Source organism: Carya illinoinensis, chromosome 3, assembly GCF_018687715.1.
Source record: "Carya illinoinensis cultivar Pawnee chromosome 3, C.illinoinensisPawnee_v1, whole genome shotgun sequence".
NCBI lineage: Eukaryota > Viridiplantae > Streptophyta > Magnoliopsida > Fagales > Juglandaceae > Carya > Carya illinoinensis.
Genome location: NC_056754.1, coordinates 55,513,141 through 55,540,922, shown reverse-complemented (window position 1 = coordinate 55,540,922; position 27,782 = coordinate 55,513,141). Strand labels below are relative to the sequence as shown.

General features: G+C 36.6%; 3 protein-coding genes across 6 annotated transcripts; 2 read left to right on the top strand and 1 right to left on the bottom strand.

Moving 5' to 3' along the window:
• Window positions 1-3,290: 3,290 nt before the first annotated feature.
• Window positions 3,291-6,361, bottom strand: LOC122304991 (protein FAR-RED IMPAIRED RESPONSE 1-like). Its single transcript, XM_043117253.1, has 4 exons — window positions 5,951-6,361; window positions 5,480-5,593; window positions 4,246-5,043; window positions 3,291-3,389 (listed from the first exon to the last, which is right to left on the bottom strand). The coding sequence occupies exons 1-4, from the start codon at window positions 6,359-6,361 to the stop codon at window positions 3,291-3,293; spliced, it is 1,422 nt and encodes a 473-aa protein (XP_042973187.1).
• Window positions 6,362-12,221: 5,860 nt separating this feature from the next.
• LOC122305476 lies at window positions 12,222-16,351 on the top strand. Of its 2 annotated transcripts, none has more exons than XM_043118039.1 (4): window positions 12,222-12,531; window positions 12,822-12,901; window positions 14,888-15,080; window positions 15,849-16,351. In XM_043118039.1, exons 2-4 carry the CDS (start codon window positions 12,848-12,850, stop codon window positions 15,977-15,979), a joined length of 378 nt encoding a protein of 125 aa, XP_042973973.1. In that variant the 5' UTR covers window positions 12,222-12,531; window positions 12,822-12,847; the 3' UTR covers window positions 15,980-16,351. The 2 variants fall into 2 exon arrangements, with proteins under 2 accessions (XP_042973973.1, XP_042973972.1); XM_043118038.1 differs by having other exon boundaries at window positions 12,226-12,527.
• Window positions 16,352-18,025: 1,674 nt separating this feature from the next.
• LOC122305475 (nuclear pore complex protein NUP133) lies at window positions 18,026-26,176 on the top strand. Of its 3 annotated transcripts, none has more exons than XM_043118036.1 (8): window positions 18,026-18,319; window positions 20,611-20,724; window positions 20,941-22,773; window positions 23,061-23,773; window positions 23,856-24,008; window positions 24,314-24,650; window positions 24,792-24,865; window positions 25,379-26,176. In XM_043118036.1, exons 1-8 carry the CDS (start codon window positions 18,157-18,159, stop codon window positions 25,922-25,924), a joined length of 3,933 nt encoding a protein of 1,310 aa, XP_042973970.1. In that variant the 5' UTR covers window positions 18,026-18,156; the 3' UTR covers window positions 25,925-26,176. The 3 variants fall into 3 exon arrangements, with proteins under 3 accessions (XP_042973970.1, XP_042973969.1, XP_042973971.1); XM_043118035.1 differs by having other exon boundaries at window positions 20,600-20,724; XM_043118037.1 differs by lacking the exon at window positions 18,026-18,319 and having other exon boundaries at window positions 20,705-20,819.
• The last annotated feature ends 1,606 nt before the right edge of the window (window positions 26,177-27,782 follow it).

Sequence of the window (27,782 nt, the reverse complement as noted above, 5' to 3'; positions counted from 1 at the left end):
TACATCTAGCAAGTATAGCATTAAATTCAAAATATAAAAAAGTGTTGAGGACATTCTTGACAGACACATTGATTTAAAAGGTTTTTAGTGCACCTTTTTTAGGTATGAGCACTGGTAATCTTGTTTAGGTTTTCTTTCTTCCTTCCATGGATAACTAGGTCCTTGTATATATACATATATATTTATATATAAACTTTTGAGCATGCCTTGAGAGTAATATAATACTAAGCATCTTGGAGGTTTGAATGGTAATTGTGACAAACTCTAAATAATTAGGTACGACTAAATTAAACCTAAATATCATGCTTGTGGTTGTATTGATGAAATATAGATTTTGGGCTAAGATAATTTCTCTCAAATCTTTCTGTCTCCTTTAGTGGATTGAAGAAAAAGAAAAAAATTGAGTAAGCAAGAAATAGGAATATATCACTATTTAGCTGCTAAAATGTCACATACTACATTTGTTGCACAAAACGATGTTTTCTTATAGCGCTTTTAAAGCAATAGTGAAGTCTATACCTAAATCGATTTAAGACAAATACAAAATGATGGCTTTAGTAAAAATTCTTAGAGGTTTAGAAGTTGGATGGTTACTCATTAACTAAGTGATATTATTTTTCAGGTGAAGAGATTATATGGTAAAATGTTCCGTGGACGTATAGGCCGATGATGGGTGTGAAGTTTAAGAAGTTGAAGGTTTTCTTGCTAATGAGATCAATCTCCTTTATTTAGCAGAGTCAACAAGAAAAGACAATATTTGTATTTTCTATGTTAAAGGCCCTATACATGCACACTAAAGACATAAAATGAGAAATATTGTCTCAATATATAAATTTGATACTAAAGTTTTTGCAATCAGAATGAGAATATATCTTTTGATAAAAGATTTTCTGAATCGCAATTGTATAAGTTATATGATGAGAGCAATTATTTCGTAATGTTATGACTTGCTGAGAATGAATAAGTGAATTATGGTGCAAAATAGTTGTTACATCCCACTTAAGTTAATGTATTATGAGGTTATAGCCTTAATCATAACAAGTCGTCCTTATATCGAGTTCATTCACCTTTTAATAAGGTTGAATGATTGATTATTTTCTACAAACATGAATTTAATCAAAATGGAAATAAGGAGGATCTAAGTTTAAATATTTATTGGTTAAGTCAAGAAAATCACTTATATTTTAGGTGCGGGTTGGGTATTATAGATTTTAGTAAGATTACTTTTTTGCATAGAATGGTTTGATAGAACATTTTATTCCACATCACCTTAATATTAATATTTTCAAAATTTTCTATAAAAGTTCGCCAAAATAGCGGGAATAATTCACCAATTAGTTAGAATATATCTTTGAATGAGGGTATACCATTAGTGATAATAACTTCCAAAATTTACTAGAATATAAATATACCCATAAATAGCGTGGTAGCTATATATTAGCATTCTCAATAGTCAATATTCTCTTATTATTTAGAGAATAGAAAAGAATATTTGTTATATGTGTTCCATTAAAGGTATTCAATTCATATAGTAGGAATCTTAATATATAATTCACATAGTTGAAATCTTAATATAGAATTTTAGATTCACTCCACTTATATGATCCAACTTAGGGTTGTTAATCTAAATGAGAAATGAAAAGTAGAGTTAATGGTGGTATAAATCCATCTCTCGTCGTTTTGATGGAACTTTTTCTTGAATGGATCAAATAGTTGATTCTCGTAAGAGAATTAGATGATTAGCTTTTATGATGTTTTTGTGAAAAGTACTTTGAGCACATGATTGTTGTTTGTGCTGTTTTGGTATAAAATGTGTATGAATGTTGCCAATAAGGTTTTCACACGGCCTAAACCAGCTATCTATTTTAATATACCTAATTTAACCTAGTTGTTTTCATTAACGACCTATTGAATAAAATGAGGTTCTTTGAACACTATTAACAATTTTTGAAAAATGTAATCCTAAGTGAGATGATGATTTGGTTGTCTTAGATTATTAATTGTTGTTTAATAAGTGGTTTTCCATATTATGAGATAGTGGACATGAGTTTGTAAAAAGTTGATCAGATTTCATGTCTTGTAAGACAATTTACAAGAAAAATAGTTTCTAGAATCTTTTGTTCAAAATCCATTGATAATTAATGAGATTGTGACTACCAAAGACTCTGTTTTTGCCTATACTATTTGGTGTTTTCATTATGGTTTGCTCATGGGAGTTAGAGGTTGAGATTTCATTAGAGGGTAAATGTGTTTTGTTTGATTAAGTGAGTTTGTGATGCGATTTGGACAATTTAGTAAGTGTAATGACTTTATTGTTGTGATTGTCCTTGGGGCAAAAGCCATAATTGCTTTACCCTTAATGAAAAACAATTGTTGGTTATCTCATATGTTGTTGTTGATTATAAGAGATTCATATAAAACCTTAAAGTAGCAAATTACGTTTACTTTATAATATTTGTGGTCACCTTGTAGATTCTTATAAGTCACTATTGGACTTACTGATTAGAATCTAAAGTTTATATTAAGAATTTGACCCTAAGTGAGATTTAGAATAAATCACTGACTTCATGGTTGGGTAAATGGTTTTTTATCTATAAAAACAAAGTCTTTGGGTAGGCGCATATTTTTTGACAGGTTACTGCATATGAGATTGCATATGTAGAGAAATGGTACTAAAACACCACTTAAAAGTTGTGTTAGTTCTGTGTAGTTGACCATGTGATTTCTTTCCCTCATGGTATTACTCGTGGTGCACATGATAGTAATGTGTTCTATGATCATGTGGCACAAATTGGAGCAAGTGAGCATATGCATTCACCATAAGTTTTAAAATCATTTTTATTGCTTGAACTAATACAACCTAAGATCATTTTTATTGTTCTAAAATATTGATAAATATTTATATATGTGCATAGATGGTTGAGGTGAATGGAACATAATTGGACCTATACGGAGTTGTGGTTAGCGATATCAATGTAGATCGGAATGAGGACTAAAAAGTTATCGTCTTCCAGTGGGCAGTCACCATTTTATATGTGAAATTTTTTATTGATTGGGAGAAGTAATTCCTTTTGTTTGACTTGGTGGATATTTATAGTAAATTCTAAACCTGAGTAATATTCTGGAGGAAAGTAAACTTCTTAATGTGCCTTTGTATTTGACAAATTATGGTGGAGTACTTGACAATATTCAAGTGACTGGTTATATTCAAATTTTCACCAAACTTTTACAAATACTCAAAATAATTTGGAGTCCCAGACTCCCAAAATCAACACTCCAGCTTTGCCTTGTCAAAGTTTCATTCCTTTTGCTGCTTTCATCTCCCAATTAACTAAAACATATACACAAAATTGCAAAATCACAACACTCTCATCATGCAATATCTCATCCTACAGTAAACAGAAAAAAGAAAAAATTCAAAAACAATCACTTGGCTTTTTAAAGCTCCTCAAATTTTACTTTCAAAGTTCATGAATTTGGTACCTATTTTTTAAAAATTACCAAAACTACAATCATTCTTCCAAGTAATAATAAAAGAATGCAAAACCTATCGTGATAGCAAAAATGCGAAGCAATGGATATCATCGTCTAAAAGTTGAAAAGATGGTTATACCTACCAAGTTTAAAAGCAAGCCCTTAATCATTCTTTCTTATGCAAAAATTCCACAATTCAACAAATGAGCACAAAATTGCCACTGTGCAATTCATCACTATCCTTGACAAAATTCAACAAATTTACGCTATCAAACATCTTAATATATATACCTTATATCTTATACTTAGTTTGCCATATTAAGGCCTGGCCAATATAGCTAAAGAATTGATCTACAATCTCAAACCTGCATTAATTATATGGTTAAACCAATGAATGTATTATTTTGGATAATATTTAAATTCAACATAAATAAGTGTTACGATATCGAATATCGACGTCTACATCTTGATATGTAGGAGTACAACAAGAGATATCATCGTCTAAAAGTTGAAAAGATGGTTGTACCTACCAAGAATATAGAAGAAATCCACAATTAATATCGTCAAAGAATCACCTTATATAAACAATACTTGCAAACAATACCACAGTTGATTGAGCAGTCGAGGTTATAGGAAAGTCACGCTCTGCCAAGCTAGGTGAGCCAAAATCTCCTACAACTGTTCTATCTAGGTGCCTATTCTTCTATTCATAATTTGAAGATGTATAGTTAATGTCAATAGGTTACAAAATACCTAAACTACCTGACTTACCTGAGCTCGTTGAGTCTTCCTTGCTTTCAACCTATTCACTGCTTTCTCAGTCGTGGACTGTTTCCTCTTAGAAATTGGCCTACCTTTACTACGTGCAGCTACAAGACTTTTTAATTTGTCAGACCATTTTGTCACTCTTAATGACTCAATTGAATGATTATCACACACTGGCTGGACGTCAACCCACTCTAACTTCAATTTACTTAACCGAGTCATTAACTTTGCACAACCTTCATCCGAGGTGCCTGCAATTGAAGAAATCTCGTAAAAAGCATTGTTCAATTTATTAATTCGGTGTGCATTTGGACTATGACTCAGATTATTGCGACTACTTCGGACAAGCGTGTAATCTCGTTTCAAGTCCTTCCTCCACCTATCAAGAAAGTATTTTGCAGGCAACTCTTCTTTGTTATGGAGTGTCAACACACGGATGACATGTCTATATAAAATTCTCTTAAAAGCAAATAACTGACATCTGCAACTTGCTTCGCACTCTTCCTCATTAAACTCAACAACATATTTTGTACTTTTCCTAAACCCATCCATAACTTGGATCTCGTCGGCCACATGATATGTAAACATCCCTCCTTCACTTCGAATCATTGATGTGCAACAATAAATCAACCCTCTTAACTCTTCTTGAACCTCTTTGAATTTTTCATTTGTATACGCTGCTTGGAACTGCCGCTCAATGCCATAAAAAGTTATGCATGGAATTTGTATGTGGAATGAATTGAAGTCAGCTGAAAGCTCATTCTCAATCTTGCGCCTAAGTGCATTATCATACTGATCTACAAACTGTTTTAGTGTTGTCTTTGAATTTATATAATCATCAAAGAATACATTCATCCCCTCGCTTCTTTGAGTACTTGGCATTCTTGCCCAAAATTCGTTCCTCACGTACGATGGCACCCAAAGATGACGCTCAAAATATAGCCATTCAAGCCAAGGATTATCATGTAGATCAAAATTATCAAGGAATTGCAGCCAACAACACTCAAATTCATCACGGTCAATGTGTCATAAACACACCTATGTGAACAATCCAAATAAAAAATATTATTTCTCATAATAATTGAAGGAGATAACATAACATTCAAGAAATAATCGTGGAAAATAAATACCTGTGTAGCTAACTTTTGATGCCATCATATTGACTGTGTGACCCAAGTTTTTCAGGAACTTTTTTCATTATATGCCACAAGCAAAACCGATGTTGAGATTTAGGGAACACCTTAGCAATTGCATTTCGCATAGCTTTATCTTGATCTGTTATAATGGCTTCTAGAGTGCAGCCACTCATGCACTTAAGCCACGACTCAAATAACCATACAAATGCATCTGTGTCCTACCCAGAAATCAAACCACATCCAAAAAGAATTGATTGACCATGATGATTAATGCCCACAAAAGGAGCTAATGACATTTTGTATGCATTGGTCAAGTATGTCGTATCGAAAGTTATAACATCACCAAACGACTCGTATGCAGCTCTACTACGTGCATCCACCCAAAATATATTGCACAGTCTGGTTTCATTGTCTATGTCCATGACATAGTAGAAAACATCATTTTGTGCCTGCATACGAGCAAAGTAGTTTTGTAATGCTTTGGCTCCTACTAACCCAAGCCGAAGTAATCTGACCTCACGTATGTAATTACGTGCATCTCTTTCTCCAAACGTCAAATTCTCATACCCTCATGCCTCAACGATATAAGAATTGTAGTTTTTGCTCAATTGAATGCCGGTCATATCATTGTATTCTAATCTTCTTTTCATCTGCTCATCCAATCTCTTATGACATCTAATATATCTTGCTTTTCCAGGACTGAGAGCATGAGTGTGCTCAAGGACAATATGGGTCAAGCAAAATTCACCTTCAGAACCCAATATCGCATTGATCTTTGCCTTACATTCGTTGTGTTCCATCAGTCTCGGTTTAAGAATATTCGACGATGTGCTCGTAGACGTGCCTTGACGGACATAAGCAAGGGTGAAACATCTTATTTTTCCATCATCTCCGACTTTGGAACTTCGCTTTGTCACTCCGAAACTAACTTGTTTTGCATACTTAATATAGTATGCCCTTGCTTCCTCAACTGAGGAAAATGACATTCCCTATTTTGGCTCTTCAACAAGATCCTTATCACCAACATTTGGTTCCATCTACACAGTCATTAAGACATCCAATGCATTTTTTTATATATATCATCATTGAACTTCATAGCAACAAAATTTTCAGTTATAAATTTATCATTTGCATTTTTTTTATTGATTGATCAAAAAGAAAACATCTCTTATGTTATAAATTTAATTCATTCTCAGAATTAAAATGATAATGTTAGAGTGATAAAGGATTAGTCTAATAATTAGACTCAACATCTCAAGATTTGAATAATATCAATAGTTTAACCTTTAAAATCATTATGTGTTAAAAAATCGTCTTTATCTTGAAAACTATTTCAAATGTAAAGTATAGTTTTTTTTATTAAATTTTACTTTTCCAACTAAAAAAATTAAAATAGGTTATGTATTTCGAAAAAAAAAAAAAAAAGGTTATGCTTGCAACAATTAAGCCTAATTTATTCAAATTAATTATTGAAAATAAGTTTGCTTGCCACAGATTAGTTTCTGAAAATAATTTATCCAAGTTTAATTCACGGAAGGATAATACCAAATTAAGTAAAGAACTTTGCTCAAACAAAGGAAGTGCATGGTATACAAATTACTTTGCTCAAACACAGGAAGTGCATGGTATACAAATTCAATTAATGTGTATGCTTGCAAGAACGTGTCTACAAATTCCATACTATATCTCAGAATTTTCAAGTAATTTACTCTTTTTTTCATACCACAGAAAGTGCACCACGAAAGCAAGATAGACAGAAATCACAACTGCTAGAAATATCCTCACCACAGTGGAGGTGGGCTCGACGTCTGGGCTCGGAGTGGGCTTGAAGTCTGGGCTTGGATGGGCTCACTCTCTTTGGGCTTGAGGGCTCGTGAGCTGGTGGGCTCAGAGTGGGCTCGACGAATGGACTCGTGGGCTGAACTGGGCAAGGCAAGCGGGTTGTGATCGACACCAATTAACGATGCAGCAGGAGAAACGGAAAGTTTTAAATGTGGTTTGAGAGAGAGAGAGAGAGAGAGAGAGAGAGAGAGAGGAGAGGAGAGAAGAAACGGAGCGGCAAAGCTGCAAAGCGATTCATTTTGGGCGCGAGGTAAAATCTTTCTATACTGTGGATTTTAGAAATCACATCATCTGACATATAGAGAGAGAATAGAAGTGATAAAAAGCATTCAACTTTGGGTAGTGACAGGGTTACTACCCATCTACTACATATGTGTATTTCAAGTTTTTTTTTTTCTTTTAAGTATTTTTTTAACATCCTTAATCATTAAGAAAAAATTAAAAAAAATATATAAATTTACTACTACCCACTTTCTTAATTATTAAGTAAAGTAAAAAATTATAAAAAAAAACCAAATAAAAAAATAATAAATAAGTAGTAAAGGAGTAGTAATAATATCATTTTCCTTCAACTTTATGGGGAGAAGCATTCAGTTTTTAGAATAAAAAATAATCCGCGTAGGATAAGTGGTAAACGAGTAGTGAACCAACTGGAAGCATATCATTACCTTTATATATAACCCAAAACCCAATGGAAAAATATCGCCATATATATATATATAAAACGCAATATTATTTTAATTTTAATTTTTTTATTTAATAGAAATCACCTTTTTTCCTTTTCATTTAGTTTATATTGATTAGAGATGATAATTTCTGTTATAATTGTTTTTTATTTCCCCCATAATATTTAGATGATAATATGTTGAATGCAATTGTTATAAGGAAAATGCTAAATACAAGCGCCGAATGTAAGCGCCGAGAAGTCGGGGTTGCCAGCGTGGAAAAATGGAAACGCTGCGTTTCCATAATGCATCAAAACGACAGAGTAATATGAAGTCCTCCCTCCCAATTGTTGCCCTTCCTCCCTTCGTCTTCCCACAGAGTAGTACACAGAGTAGTACGAAGCCCTTTGAAGCCTCCTTCCAAAATAGAGTCATTCGTCTTCGCATCAACTTCGCAGCTTCGTCTTCTTCTACCATGTGAGCAAGCTCTGGTTTTCCACTTCGTATTCTCCTTCGTGTTCCAAATCTATGATTTCATCTCCTTTTGTCCTTCTCAACCTTCCTTAGAATTTTTCATCTTCTTCTTATTCTTCTTCTTTCTTTAATCAAAACGTGCGTTTTTGAAAACAACAAAGGTCAGCATTTTCATTTTCTTCCCATTCGAATTCCTCCGACGAAACCCCTTCGCCCTTGCTTGCGCGTCACCTTCCTCTGCCCAGTTCCACCGGCAATGCCGTCTCTCTCTACCCAACAACACCGAGCAACACTCCTCCATCTACCCAGAGCCACCACTCCCTAGGAAATCATTTAACAGAGCAAACCAGAGAGACGGACCGTGAAGACCCCCCTCCTCCATCGCCAAGCAACCCACCTCGCGTTTGACCTCTGCCCAGCACCACCCGGGGATGCCGTCCCTCTGTTCAGTGCCACCCTGTGAAGTTGATCCATCTACCCATCACCGTCCTTCCCCGCGAGCTCATTTAATGCAAACCAGCGACACTGCTTTGGTGGAGCTCTGTGGCTCATGGTGAGGAGAAAAATCCTTTGTTTCAGAGAGTAAAAACAGAACACTTCCTCTAGTGGCTTTCGAAGGCTGGCACAGTGGTTCGTGTGGTCTTTTGCGGCTTCTTGGCTACCATTGATGGTGACCAGATGTGGTGCAACGGTTGCACTTGCTGAACTTCATGTATGGCGGCCTAAAGCCACAACTTGTTGCGAATAAAACTCACCCCCTCTCTCTCTCTCCTTCCCACAGTCACAAACGCTAGCGATTTCACAGATCATTTTTTTTTTTTTTGCTCTGTTTTCATGGGGTTGGGAAATGGTTCATGGGTATGTGATTTCGTGGGGTTGTTTTCGGTGCAGCAATTTTGTGCAGCAGATCAATATTCTTATTTTACAGAAGAAGGCACATACTTTTTTTTTTTTTTGTGAGCTGTGAAATGGGATATTTGAGTTTTGAAGGAAAACAAATGGGAGAGATGGGACAATTGAGGAAGGAGAGAGAATGGACAGAAGAAAAGGATTTGAGGACAGTGAAGGAAGGAAATCGAACATAGTTGGATGAAGAAGATGAAGATGGAGCGCGCTGTGGGGAAGACGAAAAAATGGGTCTGAAATATGAACTCTCGAAAGTCTACATTTTATATTTTTATTTTATTTTTCTGATAAAAGTTTTGCCACGTCTGCACCATTTACATGCCGCTTACGTAGCGGCGTTTGTACGTAGCAGCTCTGTTGTTATAATATGTTAGCAATTAATACTTGTGGTATTAGAAGATCAAGGGCAAAAACGTAAAAGTAAAAGCAGAATTTTTTATTGGTTTAAAAGTAAAAGTAACTCAAGGATAAAAATGTAACTATATAATACAAAAAAGAAAATTACTGTTCATTATTATTAATGTAGAATAGACACTTATTATAATAGATAGATAGAGATATAGAAAGAAATTCTTATCCGAGTTCAAATTATAATATTAACTAATATTGTAGAGTATATATATATATATAAACTCAGATCAACGGATGAGGTTGTATTAAAGCAAATTAATCGTGTTACAACAAACAAGCAATTTTATAATAGCTAATTAGCGGAGTATTAGAACAAGTTTTTGACGCATGCAAGTCGATCGTGTTTATAACAGCAATGGAAGATTTTATTATTTTATTTTATTTTATTTTCAAAATCAATCAGCTTCCTACCAAACGATTAATGTTCGGGCCGGGTTCAACAACTACTCCTCCTTAATTTGGAGCATTATATATTATTATATATGTAATAATTAGAATCTAATTAAAGTTGTTGTAAATTATTTGTGTAAACATGAATGTTATGATTTTGTTTAACCTCGATCCTAAGAAATTATTGGAATCCGATAATTAAGCATGAAATTCATGATTCCAATAACAACTGGTACACGTATTAAAAAAGAGTACGTGATCATGATTCATGATTATATATATATATATATATGTATGTATGTATGTATGATAATTCCTAATTAACAGGAGTGTATATATATATATATATATATTTGTTTCATGTGCTCCTTCTTATTATATAATTATTCCTCATCATTTGATCTCCATCGTCAGCTTTATTCTGCTACTTAACATATATATTTTCTAACTTATTTATTCGAATTTTGATCATTGATACTGTACTTGGCAGGCTTGCATGCAGTACTAATTCAAAATTTTCAAACCATTTAACCACGTACGGTTTTACTAACCTAGAATATATATATATATATATATATATATTTATATATGAATAGAAAATTATCATAAGTACTACCATATAAAAAAGATTGCTATTTTCTTTATATAGTAGTACAGATATGATACCAGAGTTGATCTGGACACGTTGAGTTTTAAATACCATGCACTAAACTACAATTGCAGTACTGGAATTAAAAGCCTTCATGATTGATGTTAATCGTGTCCATTTGACTGCTGCAGTAGTTTATCTCTGAGACCAAGAAGTACTACTACTGCTTTTTATCCTATCAAATTAGAAGATGTTGTTTACCTCTAAGACCAACTACTTCTGTCCTAGCTAACACCATGCGACTTGTCCAACCATGCATGAACTACTGTTACTTTATCACTATATATGCAGTATATATATGTATGTATATATGGCACTCGTACCCAAGATTCCGAACCATTTACTGTTTCAGACAAGCCCTCAAATAGGGATATTAGATCAAGACAGTTTCCCTTGGTGTAATTTTTTTGGGAGCCAATATATATCAGAAACCACAATAAACAAAAGAACTTTTATCTTTTGGTGGGGATAAGTAAGTACTCCGGACTGGTCTCAGTGTAGGTAGGTCCATCCAGGTGGGCATTAATGGAGTATATATTGAGAAAACTTTTGCCTATTACGAGAGAGAGAGGACATTGCTATGAGAATCAAGTAGTATAAAGTTCGGAGAGTTACCAAAGAAGAAAACAAAAGAAAAAGACAAAAGAGGAATACAGCAGTGCTTACCATTGAGAAAACTGTTCCCATCCCTTTGTGCCATTTAACCAAAGGAAAACTAGAGTCTCTTTTTTTTGGGAGGTAAGAAGGAACACCGAGTTTTTCCAACATATATGGCCTAAACATCTTGATTCTTACCCCTTTTGGTGTTTGGTTGGGCCATGTTGATTTATCATCATCTGTGACGAAATTAAGGTCAACATTCTATTATACATTATCAATATATATATATATATTAGTGGTCCTGGACAATGTTAATGCAACGCAAGCAACGCTAGTTTACACGTGCTGCACATGCACATGTATGGGAAGCTAGGCATCAATCGGTGCATATATACCTCACCTAGCTCTATCCACAGTACTCTCAAAGGATGCTGTTTGTTCCATCATCTAACCATTGACAGTCTTGATCTAGAATCATGTTGAGCCCCACTTGTCAAAATCATAATCTTCTGGATGCATAAGCTCAGAGTGAAGTCATGGTTGGCCCACGTGGGACCAACCTACACTCCTTTAGGATGGACGTGTTTATGTGATTTCGTTTGATAAATCGGGCATAGAATCATTACGATTTCTGATGCATAAATTAATCACTTTTTAATATAGGAGGGGTACCGAAAGGACAACCTTTTGCCCCCACATAAAACACAGCTTGTTTAAAAGTTTATTTTTATGTCGTATATGAGATTTACATTTAATCTAGTTTTTGTCATTAATTGGCTTTTTAAGCAGAAAAAAAAAAAAAAAAAAAAAAAAACTTGATTTCAAGAGAAACACACAGCTTGAGATTCTCTGGAGTTCTGACTTCTGATCTTCCATGGTTTAGCCCATAGATGATTGCTTAGCCTTAGCATTGATTTTATTTGATTCAATAAGCCTTAAGAAAGAGAAGCAAGGGCAGAGCATCAGCATATGCATATAATTCTGAGCAGAAAGGCTAAAAAGTGAGTGATTACTGATTCACTGTATTAGTTAAAAAGAGAGACCCAATAACCCATCCAATCCATCAATCCCCATTAATATTCGAGACTCACAAAAATGGCCGAAACCAAACTCTCTCCCCCCCTCTCTCTCTCTCTCACTGTGAGTGAAAGCCTTATCCCTCAAATGTAGAAATTTTATACCTCATATTTTCTACACACTGACCATTCTCTCACGGTAGGTAATCACTTTCACCTTTCTCTTTTACAGTATTCGTTTGTTTCCCCCATTTTAGAAAAATGAGACTGAAGTAAGAGAAACAAAGTAATAGGGATCTTATGACTACCTCTCATTACTATGACTGTTTGGATTATTACCAATTTTCAATTTTGTTTTCTCTCCTTTTGTTTCCTAGGGAATTTAGTAGAGCTCATGTTAAAGAAAAGGCTTCCTTTTTTCTTGTTTTGGTCCTGAGTTGAAATTCAATTGAATTTGAGGTCTTAGGTCTCTGTTTTGTTTCAAATGATTTAGGTAATTTTGGGGGATTGATTCGGGAAATGAGCAAAGAACACGCACCTGAGCCTCTGGATTTCTTCATTTGGACTGTTGAGGTACTCTCTCTCTCTCTCTCTCTCTCTCTGGTTCTAATAATTTTGGTCTTCTGCTCTCAAGTAGATCTTGTTTAATTTTTATGGGTTTCCCGGGGGATACAGTAGAATTGCTTGTTTGAGATTCTTGTGCATTGCTGGTTCTTGGTAAATTGATTCTTCTTGCTTGATTGCTCGTTGGTGTACAGTAATTGATTGTCAAAATTCTGGATTTATTTTATTTTATGTTATGGTTTTAAGTTTGATTGGGATTTTGGATATTGGTTGAAATTTCGGTATAAAGTTGTTCGTTTTGATAGTTATGTAATGGAGCAAGCATGAACGCGAAAGTTTAATTTTGGTTGATGATCCTGATGTCATAAAGTATTATTCAACGATTCTAATAACAGAAAGAAGGTTGTATTGATTTTGATTAAATTAACAAGAATAGACAATGTTTTTGGTCCCTGAATACACAATACGTTCTACTGTAGTCCTGAGACTGTATAATGTTCTAATAGGTTTTGCCTTTATAAATTTTGAGCAGTATAGTCCATTCATCCAAAAACGTGGTGATCCATGAAAAAATGGATGACTGAAATGAGCCATGTCATCAATCTTTTTGATGGACTGGTCATTGATCTTGACAGAAGGATTATGTTTCTTACAATAAAGACTTGCACAAATGAAATTGGAATTTTTTTATTTTAAGGAAAACTTAGAATTTTCCTTATACGTTAAAACTGAAGTATGGTTTAGCCATTTATCAATCTCTAATTGCATACAAGCATGGGATTTGGTTAAGGCCCTTATGGTAATATAGCAATCTGTGCATACCTATTTTGAGCTTGTGGATTGACACATGACACTTTATTTCATTGTCAACCTGCTTGTCAAAGTTTGCTTTTCCAACAACTGGGACTGGTAGGGTACATGGATACATTACTTCATTGTCATAACATGCTTGTCAAATTTTACTTTTCCAACAACTTGGATTGATAGGAAATGACACACCTGAGGACCCTACTCAGTTCATTGGAAAGGAGATTTTTTTAATCATACATTCAAGCTGTCTAATTGTAATTGTAAGGTAATGCTTTTAGGTGTTGCAATTATTGGTTTAGTGTGCAAAAGCTACTGAGCTCTCACATAATACTTGATACATTGCTTTCGTTCTTATGTTATAACTACCTAGTTTCTGTGTTACCATAGCACGTATCTACCACATAATGGATGGATTCAAATCGTCTTGGATACGTGCTTAGAAATTGAAAGATACATGGGTTAGGTATTAGCTTCGGCTTCATAGAAATTAGGATCTCCTACGAAGACACGCTTGGCTACTGAAAGTGGACTAAGAGGAAATAATTATGGGGATAAAGATGACAGAAGTTCGTTCAATTGATTGTAGTTCATCACCATTAGAAGTAGTGTTAGACAATGTTGCTAGAGTGGCATGGAAGGAAGATTTGGATCACCATGAGGGTGTTGAAAATTCCTGCAAGTGCCCTATAAGATGAACATGTCTCTAGTGTTTTCAATCAGGTAGAGAATACCTAGATATAAGCACTGTAACGGGATAAAGATTTCAAGGAAGTTGCTCATGATGATTAAAAATATATGTTTCTTCTTGCCAATGGGAAGTGCTTTGAACTAAGTTGGTAGTGATGGTTCTCTCTCTTATTTGTGACATATGTAGCAGTCACCGCATTGACATTACAAAGGGTTCATGATAGGATACAGTCAGCAGCCTTGTGAATCCTTATAAAATAATGAGATAAGTAGAAATATGCTTTTGTTTCATTTACTTGTCTGTGTAAATTCTAAGAAATTTAGCTGAACATTATTTGCTGACAGAAATGAACTTGGAAATAAGCTTATTTACTGCTATTCTGAAGACTTGGTGACTCATTTGTGACTCTCATGGATAAAAGAAAGAAAGAAAAGAAAACATAGTGAAATATGGCTAACTGACATATATCATGCACAATTCCTTTTCTGTCTTTCCAGGATGTTGGTTTGTGGTTGGAAGAGATAAATCTTGGTAGTTACCGGCAGATATTTAAAGAAAATGGTGTCAATGGAGAATACCTGGAAGGCATGTCCATGTTTACTACTGAGCAGATTCTACGGTTTATAAGACGATGCCACATGAAATGGGGAGACTTCATCACTCTGTGCAAGGAGCTCAGGCGGATTAAAGGTCTCTCTCTCTCTCTCTCTCTCTCTCTCTCTCTCTCTCTCTCTCTGTGTATATTTTCATTGGGGGCAAGATGCTTGCGCTAAAAAATTGTGGCCTTCATAGTGGTGTCAGTAAGAAGTTTCTCCAATGTGAGAAAATTTAATAAATCCTGCTACATTTTAGAAGTGTTATTGTGAGAGATATCTAATTAGGTTGGTACTCTTTTCTTGAAGAAGCCTTTCCGTTTTGTTATGTTTTGTGTTTTTCATAACAACGTTGTCATTATTATTATTATTATTTTCACAACAACCTTATAATGTGTCATTTATAAACCTACAGTCATGGTGTTTTGGAAGAGTATTCCTGAGACATGGTTTCTGTACTTTGCCACATATACCAGTCTCACCTTCTCTAGATGTTATAAGCCAAATGCACCTAACTTCAGTACTTCACTGAGTATATAGTATTTAGCAGTTTATAGAGTATTTCTTCTACAATAATCTCGACGTATAAAGTTTTTCCAAAATTAAAGACAACAACAAGATTTTCTTAGTAGTGCCATTTTTCTCTCATAACAACTTCAACTTCAATTGCAAATGACGCATACTATTTTTCTTTCAAACTATTGTTGGTTTATTTGTCGTTGTTACCGAGGCAGTATTCCTTTAGTAGATATTAAAATGTAGTTTTCTGGAGGAACAAAAATTGTGTGCTGATTGAGGACCTTGTTTTATCTTGGACTGTAATCTATTTATGAGTTGTATGTAATAAAATGTACTGCATCTCCAGTGGCTTGCCTGAAAGGGGAACAAAAGGTCCGCCGGCCATGGTGGGCTCCATCTTGCCTCTCGGTATTCTTTGTCAAGGTGGCGAAACACAACAGAAAGTCACGAGTTGTTTCCTTGAAGCTGGAACCGTGATGCAAGATCAGCTCTAATATGTATGTAATTTTTTTGGTTTTTAATTTTCTTTATGTAGGACAGAAAGTAGGAAAAAACAAACCCCCCCCCCCCCCCCCCCCCCCCCAAACCCCTTTTCCTTTGTTTTTTTGGTGTCATGAATCTGGCAAGGTCGCCTGTTTGTTCTCTTCTAGAGAGCTATGTTTCACATACAAGCCGTTTTATGTGTTTAATACTTTAATCTGTTGTTTTTAATAGTTGTAAATTGTCCAAATCTGTGGACAAGAAGACGATGAAAGCCGTGTTTAAGTAATCAACCTTCTATAAAACGGTACTGATACTTACTTTGCCTTCACAGTAAAAGGCCTGTTAAGGATATAATATTGGAAGAAATCTCTTTATCAACCTATTAAGCTCTGATACCAAGAAGAAATTTTGAGAATTTTCATCTCACGGGTTTGAGATAGGGAGTGTCCTTGTGTCAGTTATATAATTGATGTTACAAAATTGAATACACCCCCCCCCCCCCCCCCCATTTTAAAGAATCTGTGCATGAATGCTTTACTTTGCTTAACAATACACTAAAGAAGGAGAAAAATAAGCTTTATATAGACAGACTTTGCTAAACTATCCATTTCCCATATCTTCTGCCTTTATGTTGATGCATTTACTCTAAAGACCTTCAAGAACAGAAAAGAAAAGCATATTTTTGCGAGTGGTGGCATTGTCGTAAGAAAGTTGTGAAAAAATAATAATAAAATATTAAATAGTAGTGAATAAGAGTAAAAAGTAGTGAAAAGTAATTGCCACTTTGGCTGGCCTGTGGATGAAAAACACATTTGAGAAAAACTTCCTAGATTATGTTACCAACTCCACCCAATAAGTTTGATAATACAAACAAGGTTTTCGCAGTCTGCTTAAAAATACACAAATCAAAGTCATTCCAAGCCATCCACACGTTAGTTCATTAATCCTCCATCTGAGTATCTCATCTTTAGCCACGTGAACTGCAATAGAAGTACCCCGTTGTTCAGAAAGATGACACGACAAAAAGGTCAAAAAATCACAATTGCCAGTGAGGAAGTCTATTTTTCGTGTGCTTTGGAGGGGGAAGAAACGTGAAGAAAGCAAATAGAGGCTGAAGGGTTCTTTTCCTTTGGCATGGGCTTAGTCTGAAATTTTGAGCAGCAATCGGGCCAGAAATTCCATGGTTTCCTAATAATAATTCTTGGTGTCAATTGGGTTAATTTGAAAGAGTTCTTCTGTGTCATTAAATAAGAAATATGAAATCCATTTATCTATCATTTATGCACCTAATCGAATACTTCTTTTAAGTATCAAATTCTATATCCTATTTTTAAGTCCCCAAATAAAATAATCCTATAATGAATGGAAGTAAATTCCAACAACAATCAAATTTATAATTTTCCAAATTTAACAAATTAAAAAAAAATAAAATAAAGCTTGCAACTAAAGATGATTTTGAGCATGATTAGAATTATCCAAAAGTGGGGGTTTTTCAAGTTATTAAAACTTTATTTGTATTTTCTAAAAAGATTTATCCAAAACTTGTTACATAATAGAATTGGAAATTGAAACATTAGTAAAAATCTAAAATGAATCAAGATTTTAGTGTTGATTGAAACTTTTACATCACACACCATTCACTCGATATAATTTGATTTAAAAGATAAATTTTAATCTTTCAAATCAAATTATGCAACGAAAATAATGTTTGTTGTAAATGAATTTCGAATGAAAAATGCTAATTTGCAATTCCATTCGGTTTGACCAAGTGTGGATTTTGTTTTCATTTTTTAAATATTTTTAAAAAAAATTAATGCTAGTGAATTTATTTTTGGTTTTATTTTTTCTAAACTAATTTAATTCATTATTATCCATATGTAACCTATTTGTAAGAGAAAAAAAAATTAAAAAAAAAAGGTAAAATGTGTGCTGTGCAATATGTACGTGAGTTGATGAATAAATTTTTTATTTTTTATTTTTAAGGAAAAACGTAATTTAGTAGAATACCCTGAAGTCGAGCACAGCTGATCGTTCCCATCGTACAGCTCGCCCAAACTCCAAACTCTCTCACTCCAACTTTCAAAAGTTCAAAAGCCCTAAACCCCGAAATTGCTGTCGCCTCTCTTCTCTGGGAGCGACCAAAATGTTCTCTCCTGGAATAAGGAGGTCCAATGTCAGCTCTCGAAACGAGCGGAATCAGGGGCACACTGTACTTCATTCTCCCATCACTCCTCTCTCAGAGAACCGCCGATCCTTTCTTCAAAATTCGGTTCCGGATCGACCCAGCACCGGTACCCCTGCTCCTTGGGCTCCTCGCTTGTCTGTCCTCGCCAGGTGCACCATATATTTATGCTTTTTTATGGGCATGTTTTTATGCATTTGTAATTGTAGTCATGTATGTCTCTGCGCTCGCCGGTGAAGTGTGCTTGTGCTTTGATTTACTTATAACGCTGGTGTTATAATTTTGAACTTTGATTTTTTTTTTTTTTCGTTTCAATTGCAAGTTTATGGTTTTAAAAAAGTTGGGTTTTAGCAGTCTGAGGGAGGGGTGTGGAGCTCAGTGGGTTTTGTTGAATTGTGTTGAATTGGCGTGGCTTAAGTTACGGGCAGAAAACAAAAATTTTAGTTCCTTTCATTGAAGTTTTTGTTTGCAATGGGTTTCGAGTTGAAGCTGGGCGATTAACTGTGCTAATGGTTATCATGGGTGAACTTGGTGTATATGGAACTGAACTTGTTTTGTAATGTAAGTGATGGGGATGTTTGTTTATCTATTGGAGGGTGCCTTCTTCTTCTCAGTTGAGTAAGAGGGGACGGTGCCTTCTTCTTCTCAGTTGAGTAAAAGGGGACGTTAGTAGTGTTAATGGGTGTTGTAATATAGAGTGTAGGTGTAACACCCCAAACCCAAAACTATAAACGGACAAAGTTCCGTCTATATTATTATAACTTTCTCCCTATTTACAGCATGTATCATATACATAACTTTCATAGTGTTCACAACTATACAGTGATCCTCACCAGCACATTTACAAGTTCGACTAGAGCCATTAAATTCTCAAATATTTACAAAACAGATCCTCCAACAAAAACTGTAAAATAACTTAAGTATGACCAAAAGAACACTCTTTGTACAATCAAAACCATCCATCCACAAAACTTCCAACCTCAAGTGATCAAACCAAGTCACCTCTGAAATCTTTAGTTCCACAGCTATCACTTCAAAGGGTGGAACTTTCTACAACACTGAAAAAATTTATGAAATGAAGTGGTGAGCTCACATGCTCAGTAAGTAGCAATTTAATGGGGGTGTGGGAGTTGACAATTTTCTTCACTATAAGAGAGTGAATGAGTTCTCAACCAAATAAAGTGAGCAATACAATTTCATTTCAACTTTTATATTCAGCCAAATATCATATTCTAGGCCACATGATAATAGGAAATAACCAATATACCACAAAGATATCATGCCACAAAGACATCATGCCTAGAGGGGCATCAAATATACCACAAAGATATCATGCCGTGAGGAGCATCAAATATACCACAAATATCAAGGGACGTCGAATATGTTACAAAGACATTTATATTATGGGCTCAAGAATAAATAGTATGCTCACCTTTAACCTTCAATTTGATAAAACATATAACATTTTTCAACCCTTCAAACCATCACAAAATTTGCACAAATCCCACAAGCTAAGCCAAAAATAGCATATGAATGTGCACAAATCCAAAGTTTACTCAAGTTTGAAATATAAAACCAAAGTGCACCATTCCAAACAAACCAATCATTTCTTTTTGTAAAAACCCATTAAAGAGCCACTTACCTTGATTTATGCCTAAAATAGTCACGATATTCCTTTGCCAACGTTACACGGAACCTATTTCAAGGTCATTATAATCAGTCAACTTTAACTCTAAAAATTATCTCACTTAACTCTAAAATTTCCTACAATCCTCAATCATCATGAGTTTAAACTTGTTTACTATTTACTGTTGAAAGAGAGAGAAAAAAAAGAATATATATATGTGTATATACGATGGGGGGGGGGGATTATTGATATATATATATATATATAGAGAGAGAGAGAGAGAGAGAGAGAGAGAGAGAGAGAGAATTTGAGATATAGATATGGTGGTTCAAGAGAGAGAGAAAGTCATTGGTTAGAGAGAGAAGAGATTGAGGTTTTGTGTTTGTGAATTGAAGAGGAAGAGTAAGATATGGAGGGTAGGGAGAGATAGAGAATCGGTGGAATAAAGAGAGAGATGATATGATGAAGGGAGAGAAAGAGGGGGGGGGGGGGGGGATGTACGAGGTAATGAGATAAGGAGGGGGTAGTTACAGGAAGAATTGAGAAGGTACGGGAAGGGGGAGAAAAGGAAAGAAAAGGGTTGGGGAGGCTGGGCCACTTTTTTTTTTTTTTTTTTTTTTTTTTTTTTTTTTTTTTCCGGGCTATTACAGTAGGGATCGATTAGTTAAGATATTCTGATTGTAATGTATCTTGAGTGATTGGTATGCGATGTAGAATTTTAAGAGTCTGGGGGATCATGTGTTGTTTAGATTTCTGTTTGCCAATATGATGACTAATTTTAATGCCTGTGATGCTATTTAACTAGAATTCCACCAGTGAACAGAAGTGAGACAGGGGATGAGGCAGATCCAATTAAGCCCGTATATGTTGGAGAGTTTCCACAAGTGATCCGTGATGAACAGGCCAGTTTGCTGCAGAAGCGTGTTCCTGGTTAGTATAGCTGGCTCCATGAAACTCAACTATTCCAAGATTATTTAGAATGCTATATTCCTTTGAGAGATATGCTTTTGGGATTGACTCAGGAGGTAAATGGTAGAATGGGGTTTGATAAATCAAAGATTTCTTCCTTATCAGGATGGAAAGTTAGGGGAAAAAAACATCCTTTGATAGAGTGAGTTTCTAAACTCTTGTATTCTTTTATGGCAGATGATGCTTTTATATCTGGTGGAATGGAAAAGGGAACATCCCTTGCTTGGATTATCATTGGAAACAGACTCTTCATTTGGAATTACTTATCACCTACTGCTTCAATGAAATGCGTTGTTCTTGAAATCCCTTTGAATGCATTAGAGAACAGAGATATTAACAGTACTGACCGGAACTGTTGGTTGCTTTGTGTTGTCAATTGGGAAAGCACATCTAGGAGAACAAAGAAAGTTGCGAAACATTGCAATTCTGCTGGCGTTGTTTTGTGTAACCAAAACACTCGAACTATCATATATTGGCCTGAAGTATATTCTGAAGGTAGAACTGCTCCTGTTACTAGTTTTGCATCTTCTGAGGAGTTAGAGGTGACTTCTTCACATGAAAATGGAAAGGCCACCCCAAACAAGCAGCGACAACGTATTAGATGCGGAAATAACTCAACTGGATGGAGCTCACTGAACTCTTTGATGGCTTCTGCATTACCTGGTTCTCAGCACTCCTGCGTTGCCCTTGCATGCTGTTCGAATGGTGAGCTTTGGCAGTTTCACTGCAGTCCCACTGGCATTCACCGTAAGAAAATATACGAGGATAAACTGACTTTACCATCCCAGGGTAGTGACGGTGGTCAAATTTTATGGAGCAAGGGGTATCCTAGGTCATTGATCTGGCGTTTTTCACATGTTTCTACAGAGGGCTCAAATAGAGAGTTTTTTCTGCTGACTGATCGTGAGATACAGTGCTTTAGCATTGATATGAAACTTGATATACGGGTGTCAAAGCTCTGGTCCCATGAAATTATTGGTACAGATGGTGATGCGGGGATCAGGAAGGATCTGGCTGGTCAGAAGCGAATATGGCCTCTTGATTTGCAGGTGGATGATCACGGAAAAGTGATTACCATTCTGGTTGCCACCTTCTGTAAGGATCGGGTCAGTGGTTCAAGCTACACACAGTATTCTCTTCTGACCATGCAATATAAATCTGGGGTGAGTATGGAGCCTGCACATGAAAGGATTCTGGAGAAAAAAGCTCCAATCCAAGTAATAATTCCAAAAGCAAGAGTAGAAGATGAAGATTTCTTGTTCTCAATGAGACTTCGAATAGGAGGCAAGCCTTCAGGATCAGCAATCATACTTTCTGGTGACGGAACGGCAACGGTCGCCCATTATTATCGAAACTCAACTCACCTCTATCAGTTTGACCTGCCTTATGATGCTGGAAAAGTTCTAGATGCTTCAGTTCTTCTTTCTTCAGATGATGGGGAAGAAGGGCCATGGGTTGTACTAACCGAGAAAGCAGGAATATGGGCAATACCTGAAAAGGCTGTTGTACTTGGTGGAGTTGAACCACCTGAGCGAAGCTTGTCACGTAAGGGGAGCTCAAATGAAAGATCTGCTCAAGAAGAGACACGGAACCTTACATTTTTGGGCAATATTGCTCCTAGAAGGGCTAGTTCTGAAGCATGGGATGCTGGAGAAAGACAAACGGGGGCTTTTACTGGGGTTGTACGTCGAACTGGCCCAGATGAAGAGTCAGAAACTTTGCTTAGTCATCTTTTCCATGATTTTCTTTCATCTGGACAGGTTGATGGTTCACTGGAAAAGCTAAAAAGCTCTGGGGCATTTGAAAGGGATGGAGAAACAAGTGTTTTTGCACGGATGAGCAAATCAATTGTTGACACCTTAGCTAAACACTGGACTACAACCAGAGGTGCTGAGATTTTGGCCATGGCTGTTGTATCTACCCAACTCATGGATAAGCAGCAGAAGCATAAAGCATTTCTTCAGTTTCTGGCATTATCCAAATGCCATGAGGAGCTGTGTTCTAGACAGAGTATGCGCCATTACCTATTTTATATGACAGCTTATATATGTTTTGGAAGCTTAGGCTTAATGATGATATTTTATTGATCTTGATGTGTAGTTTAGGTAACTTATTATGAGTTCAAGTGTATTTTCAAAGTTATGCCAGCATTGAGTTTAAGGCATTTTGAGTAGTGGGTTTGATCTGGGGGGTGCAACTCTTGCTGCTGATTATGAGAAGGAAAAAAAAAAGAAGAAGAAATTAGTAAAGAACTAAAGAGAGAAGTGACATATCTGCCTAAATTGCATTTTTTTCAGGATATTCATTGCGAATTATCTTGGAACATGGTGAAAAGCTTGCTGGGATGATTCAATTGAGAGAACTGCAAAATGTGATTGGAGAGAAGCGTTCAACTGGAGTTGGCTCCTCCCATCCAAGTGCAGAACGCCGTGCTCTTTGGGATCTTATTCAATTAGTTGGTGAGAGAGCCCGCCGAAATACAGTTCTTCTCATGGACAGAGATAATGCTGAGGTGTTCTATAGTAAGGTTTCCGATCTTGAAGAAGTATTTTATTGCTTAGACAGACATCTTGATTATGTAATAAGCATAGAGCAACCGCTTTGGATTCAGATCCAAAGAGCTTGTGAGCTCTCAAATGCTTGTGCCACTATAGTTCGCGAGGCCATGCACTACAGAAATGAGAATAACTTGTGGTACCCACCACCCGAAGGCTTGACGCCATGGTATTGTCAACCTGTGGTACGCAATGGGATGTGGAGCATCGCTTCCTTCATGCTTCAGCTGTTGAATGAAACATCTGGAGTTGAGTTGTCAGTGAAATCAGATCTGTATACCCATCTAGAAGTACTGACTGAGGTTCTACTTGAGACATATGCTGGTGCTGTCACAGCTAAGGTTGAGCGTGGTGAAGAACACAAAGGTCTATTAGATGAGTTCTGGAGTAGAAGGGATACACTCCTGGACTCCCTTTATCAACAAGTTCAAGATTTTGTGGATGGCAGGCATCAGGTTAATACATTTCCTTGTTCAAGATGGCATCATTGTCCTGCTGCTGATTATGTACACATCCTTAAACCTGTTTTGTTTGCAGGATCTAAATAGAGGATTTGAAGAGCAAAAAGAAGAAATCCGTAGGAAGCTTTCTTTGCACTTGCTATCCATTGCAAAACAGCATGAATGCTACAGAACTTTGTGGAGAATATGCTGTGACCTCAATGATGCGGCCCTACTTAGAAATCTTATGGTATGGAAGCAGTTTTTCAATATTTGCTTCTTTGCCCTTTTCATGTGCTAAATTGCAGATTTTGCTGCTGATTTTCACTATTTATATTTACTCAATAAGAGGCATGAAATTGAAATTTAGAGTCCGGCTTCTCTGAAGCATTCTGTAGAATTGTGTCTTTTGTGTGCTTATATATCTGCTATCATCTAATGAATACATATATAGTCATCAATTTGTAGCTGCACAAGTCTTCTGCTAACTTCTTTTTCGTAGTCTTATTTGATGCTGGTGTTTCTTATCAAGTCTTTAAATCATTTTCCATGCAGCACGAGAGCATGGGACCTAACGGAGGCTTTAGTTACTTCGTCTTTAAAGAACTGTATGAGAAGAGACAAGTTTCCAAGGTTCTAAGGCTTGGGGAAGAGTTCCCAGAGGAGTTATCTATCTTTCTAAGACAGCACCAGGAGCTTCTTTGGCTTCACGAAGTGTTCCTGAATCAATTTTCTTCAGCTTCAGAAATTCTTCATGTATTAGCTCTTTCTTGTGATCAAAATTCTATTTCAGCTTCTGAAGAGCAGGCAGACCTTGACAGTATTGATTTCAAACCCAAATTGGTGGACAGAAAGCGCCTTTTGAATCTCTCAAAGATAGCTGCATGGGCAGGTAAATTTTCCTGCCTTGCTGGTCAAAATGTGTTTTTAGTTTTGCTGACCGGCATGTCAATGCTATATTAGGGACCTTTTAGTCGTACAGACTCAAAAAATTTATTTTGAATTTTTGTTCTGATTATACTATTAACTTCAGCCACAGGTAAGGATGCTGATTCTGAGACAAAGTTGAAGCGCATTGAAGCTGATAGGAAAATTTTGAAATTGCAGGTTTGCTTCTATTAAGAATAACCCCAATTGATTGCCATGCTTCATCATTAGTTGAAGGGTCTTCCTAGTTACGTTCCCTTTTTTTTAATGCTAGGTTACTTATTTAAGTCTCAGAATTAATAAATAATGTCTTTAAAGTGTTATTATTATTATTATTATTATTATATATCCTATAACTAATTTTACCTTCATGAGGTATATGGCTGATTCATGAATACAAAGTGAAAGATCGGGCCGCTATTGAGGGCCATACTTTTTCAATTGGCTTGACACAATGGGGTTCTTCTAGACTAGTGGTCATTTGACGCAAACCCCCTCCCCCGGGGCCGGGGGGGAGGGGAAACAGGGGTCAAAAATCACGGACTGCTTTGCTTTATATTTTCTAGACTTTCTGCCCATCCTTTATTCCTGCATGATGAATTAATACTACTCCTTAAATGTAACTTTGCTTTATATTTTCTAGACCGTGTGTCCATTCTATGTCGGCCAACATCTGATCCTTTATTCTTGCAGGAAGAAATTATGCTACTCCTTCCTACTGACGAAGAAAAGCAATATGTTGAAAGGCAGCTCCTACATCCAGAAGATCTTATTAAGCTGTGCCTTAAAGGTCAAAACGCAAAGCTCTCCTTGTGTGCTTTTGATGTGTTTGCATGGACAGGCTCCTCCTTTCGGAAAACCCACAGAAATCTCATGGAGGAGTGTTGGAAGAATGCTGCCGATCAAGATGATTGGAGTCAAATATACCAAGCATCTATTGCTCAAGGATGGAGTGATGAGGAAACCTTACAGAATCTGAGGGAAACTATGCTTTTCCTGGCTTCCAGCAGGTGTTATGGACCCAATGCAGAAACCTTTGGAGAAGGTTTTGCCGAAGTTATGTTGTTGAGACGAGAAAATGTGGAGCCTTTTTCTAGGGATCCGGGTGCTTCTGTTGAGACCATACTGATGCAGCACAAGGATTTCCCTGAGGCAGGCAAGCTGATGCTGGCTGCTATCACTTTGGGGGGTGTACAGGACAATACCAGACTGGAAGAGGGTCCTTCTCCAATGGAATGACGTTGATAAGGATGCATTATAGCTAGGAATTGTCAGCTTACTTTGTAAGTTTGTAGCAGATGTTTTTCTTTACTTTTTTCCCACCTTCACTAGAAAGCATTACCATGTAATTTTGTCTTCCCTGGTGGAACAGTTGTGGCTCTTTGGAGAAGAAAACATGTACCTGATTTGATGTGATGCTTTCGAGAGTTTGTTGCATTATCGATGAGCCACAGATCTTAAGGAATTATGAAATTGGCAGCTTTGTGTTTATATCTGTATATCTTGGGGTTTAATGATTAACTGTTCCTCGTTCTGTCTGCCCGTGTCATTTTAGTAGTCATCACAACTCATCGAACCCAAGATTGCACGGTTTATTGACTTCGTGGGCTGCCGCTAGATCTTGCAACTTACCCAAGCAAAAAAAGCCACAGGCCTCTCAAGTGTCTTTTCAGTTGCTATACGATGGCAAACCCCCAACCCCGCGCCACCAACACCACCACAACCACCCCCCCCCCCCCCCCCCCCCCAAAAAAAACAAAAAAAAAAAAAAAAAAGTTGCCGAGGAAGACTAAGCTAATTGGGAACCAACATTATCTAGTGTAGAGGAACAATCATAGCAGAGTGGATTGTGTTGAAAATCCTATTTCTCGAGTAAATAAAAGAAGAGATCAGAGAGGATCGATTTCCTTTCATATAGAATGATTCTCTTCAGTTATCTGACCTTGAATTATGCCAAAGTTTTCCGGAATGTTCACTAGGTACGTAACTGCTACATACAGCTTGCTAGAATGAACAAAAATGCACATTTACGTATGTAGCATTTAAAAATGTTAGCACAAATTAAACGTCATGAAATCCTTCAAACAAAAATTTTATGTCCATTCACTTTTACGTACTTGTTGTGCACTTTACTAATGTAATTGTCTGCACCACTGTAAAGCGAAAAGGGCCCAAGCCCAGTGGTGTGGCCGAGAAGCCCATTACGGGCCATGATCACCCAAAGCCACATTGGGAAACCAAGGCTTGACAAAAGGTATGCAGACAGGTGACCGAGTAGAGTGCTTACGACAAAACATGCTCGGTTATAGGCTCACCTAGTCAGAGACAGGTCGCATTTAAGGCATGTTAGGAGACACGGACACGCGACGACATACCCTTGGGACGATGCAACCTCATGGCACTACTTTATAGGGGTAGGGAGGTGGCAGGTCTGACCTGGGCACGACCTGACATCCTACGATCTCCCTCGATAGCAGAGCCCAAGCCGGGTATAAATACCCTGATCTCACCCATAGGGAAATGTCTGATTCTCTTTTCACCTCTACATACTCATTAACCCAAGAGCTCTTGATTAACTTTAACATCGAAGAATTTGCGAACTCTACTGAAGTCCACTCTTTGCTCTTCTTGCAAGTGCTAAACGTGTGGGCTTCTGTGGAGTTGCTCGGGCCACGAAACATGACATCAACAGTGGTGCCGCCTGTGGAAAACAGTTTGACTATTCGCATTACCGGGAATGGTGCGCAGAGCTCGGGGTCAAGGTAAAGTACTCATCACCCTGACACCCTCAAGCCAATGGCCAGGCCGAGGCAACCAACAAAACCCTCATCTCTGCTCTCAAGAAGAAGCTCAAAAAGCACAAGGGGGCATGGGCCGAGGAGCTACCAAGAGTTTTGTGGGCATACCGAACGACAGTCCAGACCCCCACCGGAGAGATGCCTTTCACCCTCATTTACGGGAGCAAGGCGATAATCCTAGTAGAAGTCAGGATACCTACGTATCACGTCCAACATTTTGACCAATGAGAGATTGGCAGAAGAGCAATACCTCCTAGAAGAAATGAGAGAAATGGCATCCATACGAACGACGAGTAACA

Coding starts and splice junctions, on each gene's coding strand:
- LOC122304991 (XM_043117253.1), bottom strand. CDS start 6,361: ATGTCATTTTCCTCAGTTGAGGAAGCAAGGGCATACTATATTAAGTAT. Junction 5,594..5,950: donor ACAATTCTTATATCGTTGAG/GCATGAGGGTAT, acceptor ATTTCTGGGTAG/GACACAGATGCATTTGTATG. Junction 5,044..5,479: donor TGCGAAATGCAATTGCTAAG/GTGTTCCCTAAA, acceptor ACACTAAAACAG/TTTGTAGATCAGTATGATAA.
- LOC122305476 (XM_043118039.1), top strand. CDS start 12,848: ATGAGCAAAGAACACGCACCTGAGCCTCTGGATTTCTTCATTTGGACT. Junction 12,902..14,887: donor TCTTCATTTGGACTGTTGAG/GTACTCTCTCTC, acceptor CTGTCTTTCCAG/GATGTTGGTTTGTGGTTGGA. Junction 15,081..15,848: donor GGAGCTCAGGCGGATTAAAG/GTCTCTCTCTCT, acceptor CTGCATCTCCAG/TGGCTTGCCTGAAAGGGGAA.
- LOC122305475 (XM_043118035.1), top strand. CDS start 18,129: ATGTTCTCTCCTGGAATAAGGAGGTCCAATGTCAGCTCTCGAAACGAG. Junction 24,009..24,313: donor CCCTACTTAGAAATCTTATG/GTATGGAAGCAG, acceptor TTTTCCATGCAG/CACGAGAGCATGGGACCTAA. Junction 24,866..25,378: donor GGAAAATTTTGAAATTGCAG/GTTTGCTTCTAT, acceptor TTATTCTTGCAG/GAAGAAATTATGCTACTCCT.